The sequence below is a fragment of the Pieris rapae genome, chromosome 1 (genome assembly GCF_905147795.1).
Source record: "Pieris rapae chromosome 1, ilPieRapa1.1, whole genome shotgun sequence".
In the NCBI taxonomy this organism is placed as follows: domain Eukaryota; kingdom Metazoa; phylum Arthropoda; class Insecta; order Lepidoptera; family Pieridae; genus Pieris; species Pieris rapae.
Genome location: NC_059509.1, coordinates 11,545,743 through 11,563,336, shown reverse-complemented (window position 1 = coordinate 11,563,336; position 17,594 = coordinate 11,545,743). Strand labels below are relative to the sequence as shown.

Here is a 17,594-nt window from a genome sequence, read left to right as displayed (position 1 = left end):
AAAAATAATGAACCTTAAATATTTGCAAGGACATTACGTCTACGTCAATGTATCCGATCGCCGATTGTATTGATTTCAAAATATTTTGCAGCAATGTCAAATTCAAATTTAAACGTCAAATAGTTTGTGTGAAAGATGGCGTCTAAGGAATCTCTCGATGTAAGTCTCTTTTTATTTATATACCACGGTTTTATTCACTTTAAAGGCATACGTTTCACGTGCCTCATTAAATATACATGGATTCTACTAAAAACAGACTTGGATACTTCGATTTACGGGTGCCAAATAACGTATGACGACCACACCCTTGTACGCGGCATAAAAGTGTTCATATTTTTTTGTTATTTTATTAAATTATGAATTAAATAACGTCAGAAACACGGTCTACTTGTTAAAAATAGTATTCTCTTAGTTATATTGAAATTTTGATGTTAATTATATATGAGAAAAATATAAAATTAAAGTTCTTTTCAAATACACTGGTTCTTTTAGAATTGAAATTCTGGCGGCTTTTTCTCATGTGCATATGAAATGAGAGTCGATTATTTAGTGTCTTTTTATAATTTGTAAATCTGTCGCCAATGTCACATTGATATATGAGTAACATTATTTAGAATCTAATTAGAAACTAAAAAAATAAAAAGACTTATTTACCTTAATTAGAAAATTATTTCACCCATTGTTGTACTATCATAAATAAAGTCATTATGTTTGGGTATTCTTTAATGTATAACATCTATTTCTCAAGTTTTATTACTTGTAACATTTGTGTCAATTTGCATATTTTATATTGGCATTTAATGAGGCAATCTATATGAGCATTTGATTAATTTTAGAAAAAGTTTTATTTTGAGCAAAAGAATAGAGGTTTTAAGATTCCCACTGGATCATGGAGATATTTCACATGAATAAAAGTAACCCGACAGTAATACTTTATATCAAACTTCAATAAGTGACAGTTATTACAATTTACTTTTATTATAGTTAATCATAATAATGTTTTGAAAGACATCTTATAAATATTCACCAACCATGAAACAAAATAATACTTATTTGGAAAGACAGTCAGTCTGCAAAGACTTGTCATCTTTAGCTCATATCACTGAATATTTATTCTTACACATGAGATTTAATTGCTAAATCATGTTTTTGTGCTTATTACATAATCTTGGCTGACAACTTGTAATTGGGAGTAGATTCAAACTGTGTTAAAGAAATATTATGTCTCTTTAGTTACTCAGGCAGCTGTCAATTATTATCGCTGCATAATTATACTGGGGTAGATTACTAAGCACTTTAGTTCAAAGTATGATATATACATTTTAAAATATATAGAGAAAAGCCTTCTTAAATTGAAGAGTTAATTCATTATGAAACAATTGTTTTAAATATACTAAGCCTCGCAGCCTTGCGTTGTTTAACGCAGTTTGATGGCGGCGAGCGCACCAATTGAGCGCATCCGCATTTGTATCAGAGGACACAGCACACACACACAGCACACTTCAAGACGCGTTCATCTTCATCCAAGGTTACCGTGAAATACCGTAGGAAAAATTCCACGTACGCATGTAGGTTGTATTTTATTACGGAAACATATATCATTGTTATATCCCTAATAATGATACAGACGTTAATTCAAACCTGCAATCATTCGAACCTCTCAGTCTCAATAAATTCAAAGTTATCACGAGTTACCAACAAAATATCTTTATATTACCAACTAAATCAATATATTTTTATGCCTGTGGCAATTTAAAAAAATCATCAATCAGACGCGTTTATTCGATTATTCTTCTGTCTCCAAAATTCAAAGTTGCAGAGAGATTGATTGTATTTTGAGTGTCCATAGGCGGCGGTATCACTTAACATCAGGTGAGCCTCCTGCCCGTTTGCCCCCTGTTCTATAGAAAGAAAAAAAAGAAAGAGGCGGAAGGATTATAAGTACATTTTGCGGCAAGTTCAAACTTGTATCAACGTAGGTTACATGAGCCTTTGATTTTGTTATGATTGAGATGAGAAGGATACATCAGAACCATTGGCAGAGGTCAGTTAATGAAGCAAGATCCTCATTTTATACCTTACAAAGGTTCTATTTACTAAACAAAAGTGATTAAGCACTTCAGGCATTGCTTTCTTAAAAAAGTTATTGAGCAGTTTGAGCAACAGCAATGTCCTTTGAAGCGAACTAGTATAGCAGAGTTCTTTTCGAATATTAATTAATTTATATTATGCATACATGTATGTACACGAATGTACCTCGTAACTTTTGACATTGATCAACACTTAAAAATTCGAAGTTTTATTTATTTTCCCACAAATCTCGAATAGTTTGATATTTCAACACTTGATAATTCGTAATATTCCCTCGAGATTCGAATTAACTCTCTTCGAGTCTTTATTATACTCATAGAATCCATTAAATGACTAGGAAAGTTTGTTTTCTACAAATTATTTCAATTCATAAGCTGCGTTAATTGTTGAGCAAGTTAACATAATGTTTATCACCGAGGATAATTTTAAAATACGTTTTACGATTATGTTAATGTGTACATTTAAATATCAGTATTTTAAAATAATCCAACTTCCCAGAATTTAAGCTTATCAGCCAGGCGTAGGTAGTTAAAATGGACAATCTGAATACGCTAATATATAAATACATTGCATAAAACAATTTAGTTGACGACTGTTTAGAGTAAATCTAGATTGTATATAGGTACACTCCATAATGGTCTACAGCTGGATATCATGTTACACAGATACGTGGAAATTGTATAATAGAACTGAATAGTTCAATACGATACTATCATTACTATAATATGAATAGCTACGACCTTACTTGCCCATCCTAGTATTGTATAATTCGCGTAATGAGATGAATAGGCCAGAGTGGCTATTACATCTAATTCTAAATTTGAATAAGATTAAAATATTCGAAAGGCTAATTGCATCGTTTTAACTAAAACACTTCGACAGAATGAGGTCAAAGAGTACTCTCGTTAAAAGTGCAATTTGGCTTTAGTAATAATATATATACATGTATATTTAATTCCATACAATATCTTGAGTCGTCTGCCTTGTAGTCTAGCTGTAAGGTCCTGTGCGTTGACGCAAGTGATGCAGCTTCCTGTCGGATGTCGTGAATAAGAGCGTGTCCTTATGAGATTGTCGTGGGTGGCAGGAATAACTACAAAGTTGACCCTAACGCGTAATGACATTTTGTGGATGTATTAGATTACCAAGTATACAGTTTGTGGTATGGCGATTAGTTGGTTGTGTAACATGCTTTAATGAGGATATTATTCAAGATCTTTGAAACGACAGCCGCACTGCGCACAACTAAGCTAAGATTTAGACGTGTAATAATTGCTGTCGCCAATTTGAGAGCCCAACAAAAGAATATTGTGACGAGAATATTCATATTTTAACGAGTTATGTGCTATTAAATGTATGCATGCACATATATAATGGGTTGGCATGGCTGGAAGTCTTCCACAGTCTGTTTCACAAGATATTTTCTTCTGCGAACTCTGGTCGGGTCTTCCTTGAGAGATAGGACCTCCAACTATTTATAGTTAAAAGCCGGTAATGCACCCACTAAATATGGGTCTTTGTTATTGGGCGTCCCGTAGGCTCATTTGCTCTTGTATTATATATAAAAAAATTGATTTCTTTTTTTAACAAAACAAGAATAAAACGCTTATAACTAGGATGTACGTGGTTACTATGAGTTGAAAAGAAGATTGTGAATATATATTTTTAAGGAATTATGATAGTAGTAGCAAGTCGTTTCTCAAGCGCGGGGTAGTCGACATTATTTTAAAAGGGGGTCGCACTCTGTTTATAACTAATAAATACAAACTACATATAGGTACAAAAGATTCGTTTGTTAAAGGAATTAATACTTGTGTGGTGTTATAAAACTAATTTATAATTTGCAAGACTGGTTAGCTTAACTTTTTCGTGGTTAAAAATGGTTGAGAAAAGGTGATCTTAAATATCTAGATCATGTGAAAAACGGTCGGGAGACCTTAAAGAGATTTACTTAAAACATTCGCAAACAGATACCGACATCGATCGATAACTAGGGCAGAGAGTGGGCGGCATCAATAAATTTCACCACTCTAAATTATTTTATCCTGGTCGATCGTTGGATGAATTGTAGCTTCGTCTCCTACCTTTATTCTATAAATAGGTATTAGTACTGATATTGACTGTTCTTCAACCTTTTTATTACGCAGTCATAATGAAAACTGTTGGGTTTTGGAGTGGTCATTTATTTGACAAAGGCAGTGTTGCCAGATGGTCTTGGCAACATACCCCTAGACTAATATGATTTCCCCCGAGAAATCTCTTAGGATGCCCTCACCAGTCCCTCAAAACACCCTCCTTCGCCCATCATGCTTAGGAAACATGTGGCCCGAAATCTGGGTCACCATGAGTACAACGGTATAAAATATTTTTAGTGAAAAAAATTATCAAAAACCTTAAAATACAAAAAATATAATTGTTGTGTAGTGTTATTACTGAATGTTAATCATAGAATTTGTATTTAATGTAAATAGCATCGTTATTTGAAAGCTCATACTAATATACAATTAGTAAGGTTAAACAGACGGATCCTATTCTTACCATGTATTCGTACTTCAATTTTGTTTCACAATTAGGAACATAATATATAGTAGCAAAAAAACTGTACTTGGCGTGTCTTTTTAAATTAAAAAAATAAACAATTTTATTGCCCCTTTCTCGGTTGAGAAACTCCTAAATCTAGGGGGAAATCCCCTGATCTGGCAACACTGGAAAAAAATTTAACAAATTATTTCTTATCGTCATTATTGAGAATTTTCCATTTGACTAGTTATAAATTTTAAAACTCTTGAAGCGTTTTATGGATGGCCAAAGTTGGAGCGTCTACAAGCGTTGATGTAACAAGGTCGGTCGATCAACAGATAAGGGTTGTGCTTGCCAGACGCAAGCTAGTACGTAAGTTACATAAGAGGTAGGTTTGAGCGCATACTTATATAACGTGACAAACTTCAGCAGACTTAATAGCTATAACATGGAAATCCTTCTAACTAGATATGATCAAAAACATGCGAGAATGCCTGGGCGTGGTAGCTGGATTATGTAAGATCCTCGGGGTATGAGAACTGTAGATCCCGAGCTCGGTTTGGATAATAGGTCGTGAATTTTTAAATGGAATATGCCGGCTGGGAAATATCCTAATTTGGTTATTGTTTGAATAGGTTTTATTAAATGTCGTCTTGGCTGTATTGATTATACAAAATACGTATTTAACTGAAGCACTAATTCATGTCTTTCTGACAAATTGAACTAAACTAAAGTACACTTTGTTAACAACATTATTACAAATTAGAGGATGATATTCAAGATATTCTCTTACACTTTAAAGTATATTATTCTATGGTTTCGATATTTGTAAATATGTGAGGAACATGTGTACTAACAATACAATAATAGACCTGTATATTAATTTTATGCTGGGAGTGCATTGTCTTTATATATACTTATTTAATTAATGTATACAAATATTGTAAGTTCTTTTCATCTTTATATTTTATTTAACGTGTAAAAGTGCCATTTTAGGTGGTCTAATTAGAATAAATGATTTGATTAATTTATTGATTTGTTAATGTCGCGTGGGGGGCTGATTGATAGGTATGCTAATTTCTGATTGGTGACTACATATCACGCCAAAAAGCGATAATAGTTTGCCCTACCTTACAAAGGAATAATTCCGCACCTGACAACGCCCTAAATATACACAGATCCTAGACAGATGTTATTGATTCAGCCACCAGCCTACGTTTTTGCTTCAAATCTAGTCATTTATGTAGAACTATTCTAAGTTATGGTGGTTTTAAAGAACAATGGGGACTTAAATTTATCTTAGCAGGAAAGTAGATTTTTTTGCCGGTTTTAAGATGCTCATAGCACTTTTTTATGACATTACTGAATGATGGAAAATGTAATTATATATAAGGGGAACAATTTTAATGATTTAATAAAACAATATAAACTAGAATCTAGAAAATACAGTTTTAAGCTAAAATAAATGTGATACAAACTTAGGAACAACTGAGATGATAGATTTTGTTACCTGTATTATTAATATATATCTTTTAAGATACCTAGCGAGTAATAATTGTAATAAATAAAGCAAGGAAGAAATATAAATACATTTTAGTTCATTTTTATACGACCTTGGTAGATGGTAAAATTGTATATATTGTACGCACCAGAAAATAATACATGTAAGTCTGACATTTCAAAATGGCGAGGGTAGTACTAATTTCAGTCGGCCAAGAAAAGTATGTGGCACTGTAATTTATGTCTAGCCAAATTTAGTAATAAGAATATTTAACAGTGTCCAATAACACAACTTCCTACTTAGGGGACAATGTTCTCGTATGAATTGAATAATTTAATTTTGATTAAATATTTAGTAGATTACCGGCTATTAGTAGTAGTATGTGATCATGAGTATATCTTATAACAGTGATATAGTTTAGTTAAAGATAATACGGTACCAACTTGTTCCAAATTCAAATTTCAAATACTTGTTTATGTTTCAAATACACATGAATGAACGGAGCGCTTCAGTCAATATAGATTTGATTGAAATAAAATAAACAACCCGATTTCGTTATTTGCAAAAATTCCTAACGAATTCAGTTTTTCCTAGTAAATGTTGGTTCGGTTTTTAGGTCGTCGTATCTATTGACAATCTGTCTAGTAGATAGAAAGCTATTATACTTGTATAATATTTTTAAATATTTACAAGCAGTGTTTCAACCCAGTGTTGATATCAAAAACGTATTAATAAGTACTCAATTCTAATTATAATCTAGAATTATAAATTATTTAAGGATTGGTAGAAATTTTAATAAATGGATGCCGTCAAATCCTCTTGTCTCGAAGTTTCTCCTCCATGAATCAGTCAGAAAGTATTGATTTTTAATACTCGTTATAATCAATCAAATATTGGAAGATAGTGCCAAAGATAAGAGACAAATACACATAGACAATATACATAGCCAAAACAGACTACATCGATAAACAACATCAGTAACGAAGCATCAGGAGCGGACTATCTGCTTCCACCGGTTTCAGTCCAGCGCCTCTCTAGTGACAGTGACAAGTTTGAGGACGATGATCTTTTACTTCATCGGTCTATCTCGTTGGTGAAAGGCCACGTAATCTTGCCTTCTGTGTTATTAACGACAATTAGTTTCTCCAAGATACAATTCGCAGTCGCCATATAGACAAGAGAGTTGGGCCAGGATCGATGTATTGGTATTAATGTACTTATGCGCAAGTACATTAATAGACAAAACGAAAACTGACATTTAACTTTAAAAAAGCAACAATTATATATATTATAATCAAAAATGAATTTCCCTTGGTCACGACATCGGAATAATTTATGATTTCTAACAAAAAATGATTTTATTGCACAACATCGTTAGTTCAGAGCTATACTAATATTAAAAGTTCATTTTTTTTTCTTTCTGCGGTAATTTGTAATCAGCCCTAATTACGAGCGAATTTGTTCTGTGGTGCTGTCATGTGGAATGACTTCCCATTGGAAGCATCTCATCTTCTCCCTAGAGCTACTGCCGGTAGCAAGAAAGATCTGACAACGTCTGTTGGATCCGCTATTACTTAATAATAATATCAACTCTATTTCTTATTATTGTACTAGAATATGGGCTTTATTTTAATTTTTCTAAATCGCGTTTTGCGTGTAACTGTTATGTAATACAAGTTGCCTGATCGTTGCTATCGAAACAGTACCTATTGATTAGAAGCCTACGAGCAAGTAGCTGGCCAACGATGTGACTCATTACTGCACGTGCAAGGGGGAAATAAATTCACAATTAACCTGCCCCCGAGTTTTATATGGATTTATTTGTATGCACTTAAACTTGGTATTGTTCCAAACTAAAAAGAAAATATATTTATTAATCCTGACGTACAAGGACTTAGTGATGCCTTAACAGTAGTGTTTGTAGAAAGTCGAAAACTAAATTTATATCACTTGCTTGTATAATTGAAAATCATTAGAAAGAAACTTGTATTGGAACAACTTTAAAATTAATAAGAAGGTATCAGATGGCCACTTCTTCCTTGTGGCTTTACTATTCTGTGTATTTTTGTTTATTTAATAAGCCTCACAAAATCTAAACCCACTGAGAATAAAAAAAACTGTTCTAAAGCGTAAATCTGATATGAAATGGAATTTTCCAATCATTTATTTTATATGTAGGAACACTAGCCAGACGATATTGCGCGTATATAGACTCGCTCAAATATTTTTTCGTTACGTATAATTTTCCTCTGATATAAATAAAATAAAGTCACACAAAGTGAGCGATCTTATTATAAAAATATATTTTTTTGGAAATAAAACTGTTAAGACATTTATATAGAATAGATAATAACGCCAATTTATTGTTCGTTTCGAGTGCTCTTCTGTGGTAATGGTCAGGTGAGCTACTTACATTTTTTCGTATACAATTCAAAGGTAAAATAAATAGGTAGTGGCCGGGCAGGTGCATTGGTCGTAAAGCGGGTCGCGATCGATTCGACTGCGTACATTGTTCTAGAGATACTTGTAGCGATTTCAATTTAGGTCGTCATGTGGAAAGCTTTTCAATAGGAATCTAAAGAGATTTAACCCGTGTTGCCCTGATTCAAACTGAGGTCTTTTCTTGCAAGCTTTTCTCCAGAGTGGTCTATATATCATTTTATTCTTTCCTGATTTATCTTTTTGACACGTTCTATTTTAGGGCGCGTTATATTAAATTGAATAATGTTTTATAAATGCGATTGTGTGACATTGTAATAGTATTACCATTAAACATTGAATTGTTTACATAAGAAACTTAAATGATAGCTTTTAGTTAGAATCGCTAGGTAATTCTTAACGAAAAACACAACAAGTAAATTCAAAACATATAATGACCAAATAAAATTCCAAATAATTTTAATAAATTTTCGAATAGCTACCTTAATGATCAAATACATATATCAATAACTGATATCACAAATATGTATTACTCTTTTATTGAAACAGTACACTGCTTAATTTAAATCATGTATATATTGTTCCATTACCCGCAAACAAGAAATAAAACGACACATAATAAAAGGATTAGCATTCTGTATCTGTGGATAGTCACTCATTAAAGACGAAATAGTATTTTGGATGTAAGCCTAATAAACAGATTTCATTAATATATGGCTGGTCATTTATTGGTCAAAGGTGATACTTGAAGTGTTACGAATGCCCATGTTCATTAAGTTAAGTGTTGCTTAATTAAGGCGTTGTTTACGGATGGATCTTTACATGAATAGAAAGGTCAATTTACTTACTAGATTGGTTTTGCGGAGCTCGACACAAATTAGACATTCGCCCATGATAATGCTTTAAGTTTGATCTATATACAGTCAAAACCGTTTATGACAACATCATAGGTCACAATGTCACAATGTACGAAGTTTACAAGGCCATAATAAAAAGTGTTGCCTAAAACTTGAAATTAAACTTAAACCTGAAGTAGAGAGAACGTATGCAACAACCACTATGGTTTACGCACTTTAAGTTGAAAGCGACTTTCTGATGTACAATAATAAATGTAATTTCAAAATTTCATGAAATATTGCCTTTCTAGAGTTACAATAATCTGTTGTTATTTACGCTTAAATTGAATCATGGTGTAGTGTTAGTATTACAAGTATGGATTTAGAGTATAAAATAAAAAAGTCAGTGCAACCTTTGTAAGGTCTGCTCAGATTTCTGTATGTTTCATGGTCATTTGTCAATCTAATCAAATAGGCAAGAAGTTGACCGGCATCGTACGTGTCTGAGACTCTTCGACTTTTTGGGTCTAAGCAAGGTGGTATCTTCACGATGGTTTCCATCACCGTTCGAGCAAATGTCAAATGAGCACATAGACAGAAAGTCCATTGGTGCACAGCCGGGGTTAGAACCTACGACCGAATGAGGAGAGCAACTTAGCCAACTCTACTATTTATTGAAGTACACCACATCATATATAATGTGTTTTCTAAAAACCATGATCATTAAGGTACAAATAGAGTATAGTTATTATTAATTTAATAAGCGAGTTGCACGTGCTACGCCGTAGCACACGTAGCTAAGCTAACACGTTTAATAACGAGATTAAAACTTTAATAGTCAAAAATAAATTTATAAGTAACTGGCCGCTTGCCGACTGACATGACTATGTATTTTTAATTAAATATGTAACTCAGAAATAATTCGGGATTTTAATTGTGAAGGAATTTTTGAAGCCGGTCCAGTAGCAATATATCAATGCATATATTTCCTTTGATAATATTAGTACCAAGTTATTATGATTGTTGTTTGTATTTAAATAAGTTGTTTATATAAAATAATTTCTTGTTTATGAATACATTACTTTTAAATTATGCAACGTGTTCTATATGTATATTAATAAGACTTGAGAGGACGAAACGTTTTTCTTAGACGACAGCAGGCTTACCCCGTAACTTTTGATATCGAGTTCTAGTACTATATAGAGATTCAGAGCAATATTAAAACTGCACCGAAATTGGATTCCGTTATTTAATGACGCTTTGGAAACGTTACTTTATCAGAGCCAATTCAGGCGATTATTGGAAATCTGTATCGGTGAGAGAGAATTACCCAGCAGGGAAATGAACGAATACATAAATTTTATATCTTGGTAATTCTCACAGAACTTGTCTTACATCTTTCGATTACTTTTTGTGTTCTATTGAAAGGGTGTGGGGGCTCTAGTCCTTGAAGAAAAATGAAACAGTATATGACAAGTATTCAAGGATAAAATTGTGTAGACGATAACAGAAATTACTTTTGTTCGCGTGCTCTTTGCGATGATTATTATGTTGTGTATCGATATGTCTTGTAACTGGTTATTTAAAAACTTACTGTTTATATATTTACCAAGATATTTTTTTAGACAAAAAAGTGGATCTACACTAATATTATACAAAGTAAAGATTTGTTTTTCTTTTGTATGGAACGAGAATTCTTTACTAAGTTTAAATTTTCTTAATAAATTCATAATTCCCAAGATAAATATAATTCTAAGTGTGAATCATTTAAAAAAAAACAAAAAGTATAATTTTGAGTTCACGTTTTCATAAAGGCCAGTAATACCACCACCAATAATTATGACTACACGTTATAAATAACATATGATTAGTACTAAACTACGTATATATAAATACTAAACGAATGGTACCTACGTATACGGCCTTTAAAAACAAAAACCTAACATACATTTTGTATTATGTAAGAGAGCTGAATTTGAATACAGAAATAGATCTTGGAAAATAAAGCGTTTTTATTCTTACCCAGTAGGCATCAGGTAATAGAATAAAATTTCCCTTATTCGGCTACAAGAGGGGCGAATCGAGGCTGTTGCGTAACTCGGCCCAAGCCCCATTATGGCCCAGACTTCGCTATCGTCTTTATGATGGCGCATATACGGAGAATTGCCGTAATAAAATTTCAATTGTCAGCTTGAACGCTTTTTAACTTATGTCATATTTCATTATTAGTACCACGAAACAATCGGGACGTGCTTCCGAATAATGTACGACGAAAACGAATATGTTGAATGGAAATCTTTGCCTTTTGATTTTGTTCCCACATTCATATGCATTAAGACCTCTTTATCTCATTGTGCCTTGATAATAAAGGTTAAGCGTATGTTTCTTATTTATTTTCATTATCATAATTAATTGCTTTAACATATAGTACAAATATTTTGTAAACAAAACATAATGATTATAACAGTGCTCTACCCTTTTCATTTGAGAACTGGTTCAATCAATTTAGAAGCATTTTTTGAAGCACCCATATGAATAAATTTTATTTTGCTTTTGATATTGTTCGACATCTTCGTCGCTTCTGCAGGCTTATAAAAAGAAATAAAATATGTAAAAGAGAGTTCCTTGGGTTTCATTGGGCAAAACAAAAGTTACCCCTCGTAAATCTTCTTTTGAAGAATGAATATTCTTTTTACTGCTTTGCAAATCAATAAATTAGTCGCAGATATGCTCCATGTCCTGTTAAGTTTACGTAATCGTAGACAATTATCGTTATTCCAGTCTCTAAGTTGTTCTTGCTGAAAATTTAAATGGCTCACAGCGTATAAAGGACGCCATTTCGTTGCGTAACATTTTAAAATACCTACCTCTCTCGTTTTAGAATTTTATAATTTAGCAATATGCGTCATATTTCTGTACCCTACGTTAGATTACTATCATATTTATTTAACTATTTTGCAATCCTACAGCTAATATAAATAAGATACAACAAAAATCATTTTAACTGAACATATAGATAATCATAATGTTTTTTAATTTTAATGTTATATTAACTACGTACTACTTAATTCGGCTGTGCATTGTGATGTTGTAAAAGTGAGGGTATTAATTTTATAGAGTCACCAGAAACGATCCGTTTAAGTAAAACATTCTAAGAGATTCAAAGAATACCGTCAAAATTCATTTTTGACGTCAGAGTCATGCTTCGAGCTAAGCCTGCAATATTACCCTAAACCCCTTATCAATGCTAGCGTGCGGGCCAGACGCGGAACACCAGTTTGATTACCACTGGATTTTATACTTCCAGTTTTCTCGCTTACACGGTAAAACTTCCTAGGGTTAACAGTTTGTCTAAGACCATTTCCTTTATACATATAAAGTATGCCAATGTTCATACGTATAATGACTCAAGTACACACAACAGATAGACCAATACGCGAAATCTTTTTGTATACTGAGTCCGTGTTCTTCAAATGTCATTGATCTACCCTACTAAGGATGCGGTTCAATATTCTAGTACTCAGTACTCGGGAGCTTTTTACTGTACATAGTAACAGACTATTGATTGGGGTGGGGTTATGTAACAATGTTATGTAAGGATTTTATAGTTACATAACAATTACTAGGTGAAATATGGTTCAAATGTAACCTAGTTTTCGGGATTTTAAAGCAATGTATTTGTTAGACTACTTGGCACTGTTCGAGAGAATTCAGTTTTGGAGTTTCTTACATTTGTACGTCTTCGGGAAGTATGAAGAAAAATGGACTGTTTTATTATAAACACAGACATGAGAAAAAGGGATATAAATCAATGGTCGAACTCTTCTATACACAGACTATAATATTAACAGATAAATTAAATAGTTCGACACGTAAGTTTCAAGCTTTGTAAAGTGAAATAGTACCTACTGGAACCACTAGGCAAGGTCTTATTTTTTTTATCTCGTTCAAAATAAAAATGCAACAAAAAACTTAGTTTAAATTATTCTGTCCTAATCCTTTTATTATATTTTCATTTTTAAATTTTTCTTTTTACGCCATTAAACAAATCTTTACATATAATTAAGTTCTTACCTAATATTTAATGGATCGAAAACAATATAATTATTTTAATCAAACTGTCTATAAGAGAATGCAATAAACTACTTACATGCACATATATTCTTACAAGATTGGTATTAACTTTAACATTTTATATTTAGTTACATCCCAATTTTATACGCAACAAGTGGCTTTTAAACCAAAAAAATACGAAAGTATTTATTCTTTTTTGTTCTTTAGAACATATTCTCGGAGCTTTTATAATAAATAGGTCACAGAGATTGGAATTAGCTTAGTGAGAGCTTATGTAGAGTTCTTTGAATATTCATAGCGGAATCAATTTTCAATTCGAAATCAATTTCGGTTCTGAGACGACGAGTTAGATAAGTCTGAACCCATTTCCGAGTTAATTTATGTCGCCCGGTTTCTTTAATTACCAGTCGTAATTTTTACAATTATTTGTTTGGTCAAAGAACGGCAATATTATTTCTCATACATGCATAGTTTTTTTAGTCTAGCACTAGTAATAAAGATAGATAGATATTTGATAGAAACGTATTTGTCTAATCTCCATTAGACTTTACTTGAGCAGATGCCATTAATCCTGAGTCCTTATAAGGAGTAGAAAATAACTTCAGATTTGACTGGCACTCCATAACTGTTACTTCAGAGTACTCTCCAATTGGATTTTCCTCTAAGATTGGATATGTACTTTTTAACGTGAACTACTGGTTATCGCAGCTGATGTTAAATGGTTACAAAATTGTTTTGGATTGGTATACTCAGAAGGTTAGGTATACCACTTTGTATACACTAAGAGCTCCAGTGGAAGATGGTTAGTTCTTACAGAGTAAGAGTAGTTAAATCTGGTTCACCGCAGGTACCAAACAATCGGTACAAAGACCAGTCGCAAATTTCATTTAAGGGGCACGCCCACACACAATCTACACAGTTAAACTATAATGAGGAAAGAACCTAGCCGAAACATGAAGCGGTTAGTAATTGTTACACGATTTTTTACGAAATTTGTATAATGTTAATATCAAAGGCAGGTATATATAGGTAAAGTTAATGTAATAAATAGCTTAATCTGGTGTTAATAGTAAGCTGTTATGTTTTTTTTTAAATAACAGAAGGCAAACGGGCATCTGATGTTAAGTGATATCGTCGCGCATGGACACTCAATGCTGGAGGTCTAGTGAGTGCGTTGCCAGCTTTTTATGAATTGGTGCGCTATTCTTGATTGGCGCTAAGTCGAATTGGTTCGGAAATACTTCAGTGGGCAGCTGGTAGGTAGTGGTGGTGTCCGGCCAAATTGCATTAAGAAACGCTCACCTGTGGAACGACGGACGTCGAGGTGATACGGATTACGGATGGTATTTTGTATTCTGCTTTGACGTCGGATGATGAAACTCGGCTGCAGGATTCATCATTTTTGTAATGATTAGGTGCACAATGCATTAGGTGTACAATGAATAGTTTTTTTGATAATATAAAGAAAGTACCTGTACTTGTCCCAGAAGATAGCAGTGGACACATAAATCACATATTCTTGAAATGTTCAAAACTATCTATGTACTTTTAAACAAACAAGTATTATTCAAGAATATTCATAGTTACACCATAATTGCTATGCTATTAAATAAACAATTGAATGAAAATTTATTTATATGTCATATAAATATGTGCTTGTAAATTTAAGACCAATCCCTCAAACATTAATATTCATAGACTTACGACAGACAAATTTATCAATGGATTACACAGTTGCAAGTAAATAAACAATGATTGTTTATTATATGTCTTATTGTATACTACTGTGAAGTATGAATCAAATTTTCATCATTAAATCCTGGTCATTGAACTGGTGTCAGGAACGGAAGTCGTGGTGGACACCGGCGACAATTCAAGTGAACATTGCATAAATCAATGACAAGTGAACGAAAAGAACGAACGGAGAGACAAAAAGAACGAGAAAAGAGAGTTTTTTTTAATTGTTCCCAATGTTAGATTTGTCAGATTTCCGAAAAAAATTTATCTTCAATTGGAAGTGTCTTTTTTCTCTAACATTAGTAACAATCAATAAAAGTTGTATTTAATTTTATTTATTAATATTAACGTATCTTATCGATTAATTAAAAGGCCGGAAACGCATTTACGGATGGCAATGTGAGTGTCCATGGGCGGCGGTATCACTTAACATCCGATGAATCTCCTGTCCGTTTGTCTCCTAGTATATAAAATTGTCTTAATATGTATTTGCTAAATAATAATAACGAATATACTCGACGCGATACAGCAGTATTAAAATATCGGATTTATCACTTATATAAATAATCTCTGGTCGTTGCTATGAACAGATAACAATCTGTATTTCTCAGATGTTAAATTGTATAGCAACATAATATGTACAATGCTATTAGCTCTCAGGTATATATTATCTGGCTAAGCATAACCCGTACAATAAATACCTTTGCGACGAACTAGAGCTCATAATTGAATTATGTGTAGCACGGCAATTCTCGCATGCACTTAGCGTTCAATCAATGTTAAATTATGTCAAGTGAAGTACCCTGGACTTTGTTAGCATTGTTTTTTCAAGTGTATACATAGGTTTACATATAAATTTCATAAGATTTAAATTAGGTTAGGAAAGATATGTATAGTGTCATATTCAATCATGTTCAATCCAAGAGTGTCGCATGTTTAAAAATGGAATTCACAGATTATTTAGAACCAATTCCAAATCTAAAATTAGATCTTGTGGAGTGATTTTGCCAAATGTTAAGTCTTGGCATGGCTCATAATTATGGCTTGCTTTTGAAAAATACAGAAAGTTGGCTATGGCACGTGACTTGGCTATGTATTTGCAGCCCTGTCTTGTTTTAAGCAATTGCCAAGAGCGTTCAACTTTAGCCCAGTTGAGTACTGCGACTGCGCACAATAGCTTATTATCTGCAGTATAATTGTATCCTTATAATTTTACTAGTTTAAATGGTATACGAAAGTTGATATCGTATTAAACCTGCTAATAATAATGTTTTGACAAATGACGATTGTTTTTCTTTTGTTTCAAATAAGCTCACGCTCCCTGAGATATACATGTGGACCCTTCAAAATAGTTCGGCACTTATTTAAGTTGCATTGTAGGTTATCTGTTACTAATCAGCTTTGAATAAGGTAGTGACCACAAGTATTATGTGTCCGATGAGTGTTAAGTTCGAGGCTGGGGCCTTTTAGGTGTAGAAATAGGGACGTTGCACGATTGTTTGCTTTATTAATGAACAATATATATATATAGTAAAATAACAGGTGTCTAAATCGAAAGTTCATATTTAGTTGGTCGATTAAAAAAATTAGTCGTGTATCAAAAAAGTGTTAATTCATTATTAAAAAAACATTCAAATTCTTTATTTGTTTATACGTACAATAGAACTCAGATTGAGGCTTTCCATAGTAAGTCAGTCATTTAGGTATCTAAATTTGTTTAACGTATCTTAATAATATAAAAGATGCTGGATTCTGTCTACAGATTCGTCTGACTGTGATTCGTGTTGACAAGGTAATTGACTTGCTCAACAATTAATCAATTTGTTTAAAAACATGACGAATTATACACGTAAAGCTCCTTTATGAATTATGGAATATGTTAATGCATTTTTAAATTTGATATAACGAGAATTTGGGGTGGTGTGCAACTATATTATATTACAAACCATAAATCTTATGAATAAACTTCATATTCACACTCAGATACATATATGTAAATAAACAGTACTGGCTAGTAACGATCAGTTTATTTCTAGACGTTTACAATAATTTCATTGAGGTGGAATCTAACCCCTATTTCTTGTATCATAAGGAATAAATTTCTACGGCCAAATTTCGTTTTAAATGATGATTGATTAACGTAAAAGCCTGGAAATGGGAGCTAATGTTAACCTAACGAATTGATATAGTTTATATATGTCGTAATGAAATTAAGCAATTTTGGAGATATTTATAGTTAAACAAACATACGAAATTCTTCGAAACGCATAACTATAGCCTAAATATAGCTTTTTTCGCATATTTAAATTTAATGTTTCAATTGATACGCTGTATTGAAATCAGTTAAATTAAAATGTTTCATTAATTTAAATAACTTAACAATAACAATCAGCAGT

At 32.4% G+C, this 17,594-nt stretch overlaps 1 protein-coding gene across 5 annotated transcripts in view; it reads left to right on the top strand.

Moving 5' to 3' along the window:
* Positions 1-88: 88 nt before the first annotated feature.
* LOC110993096 (sodium/potassium-transporting ATPase subunit alpha) overlaps positions 89-17,594 on the top strand; it is a 36,844-nt gene continuing 19,338 nt past the window's right edge. For 3 of the 5 annotated variants that reach the window (XM_045630120.1, XM_045630118.1, XM_045630124.1), the window contains exon 1: positions 100-159. In XM_045630120.1, the coding sequence (XP_045486076.1) occupies positions 136-159 (24 nt within the window). In that variant the 5' untranslated portion in view covers positions 100-135. Of the gene's footprint in view, positions 160-17,594 lie in introns of all 5 variants that reach the window. The other 2 variants (XM_045630135.1, XM_045630130.1) reach the window with 1 other exon arrangement.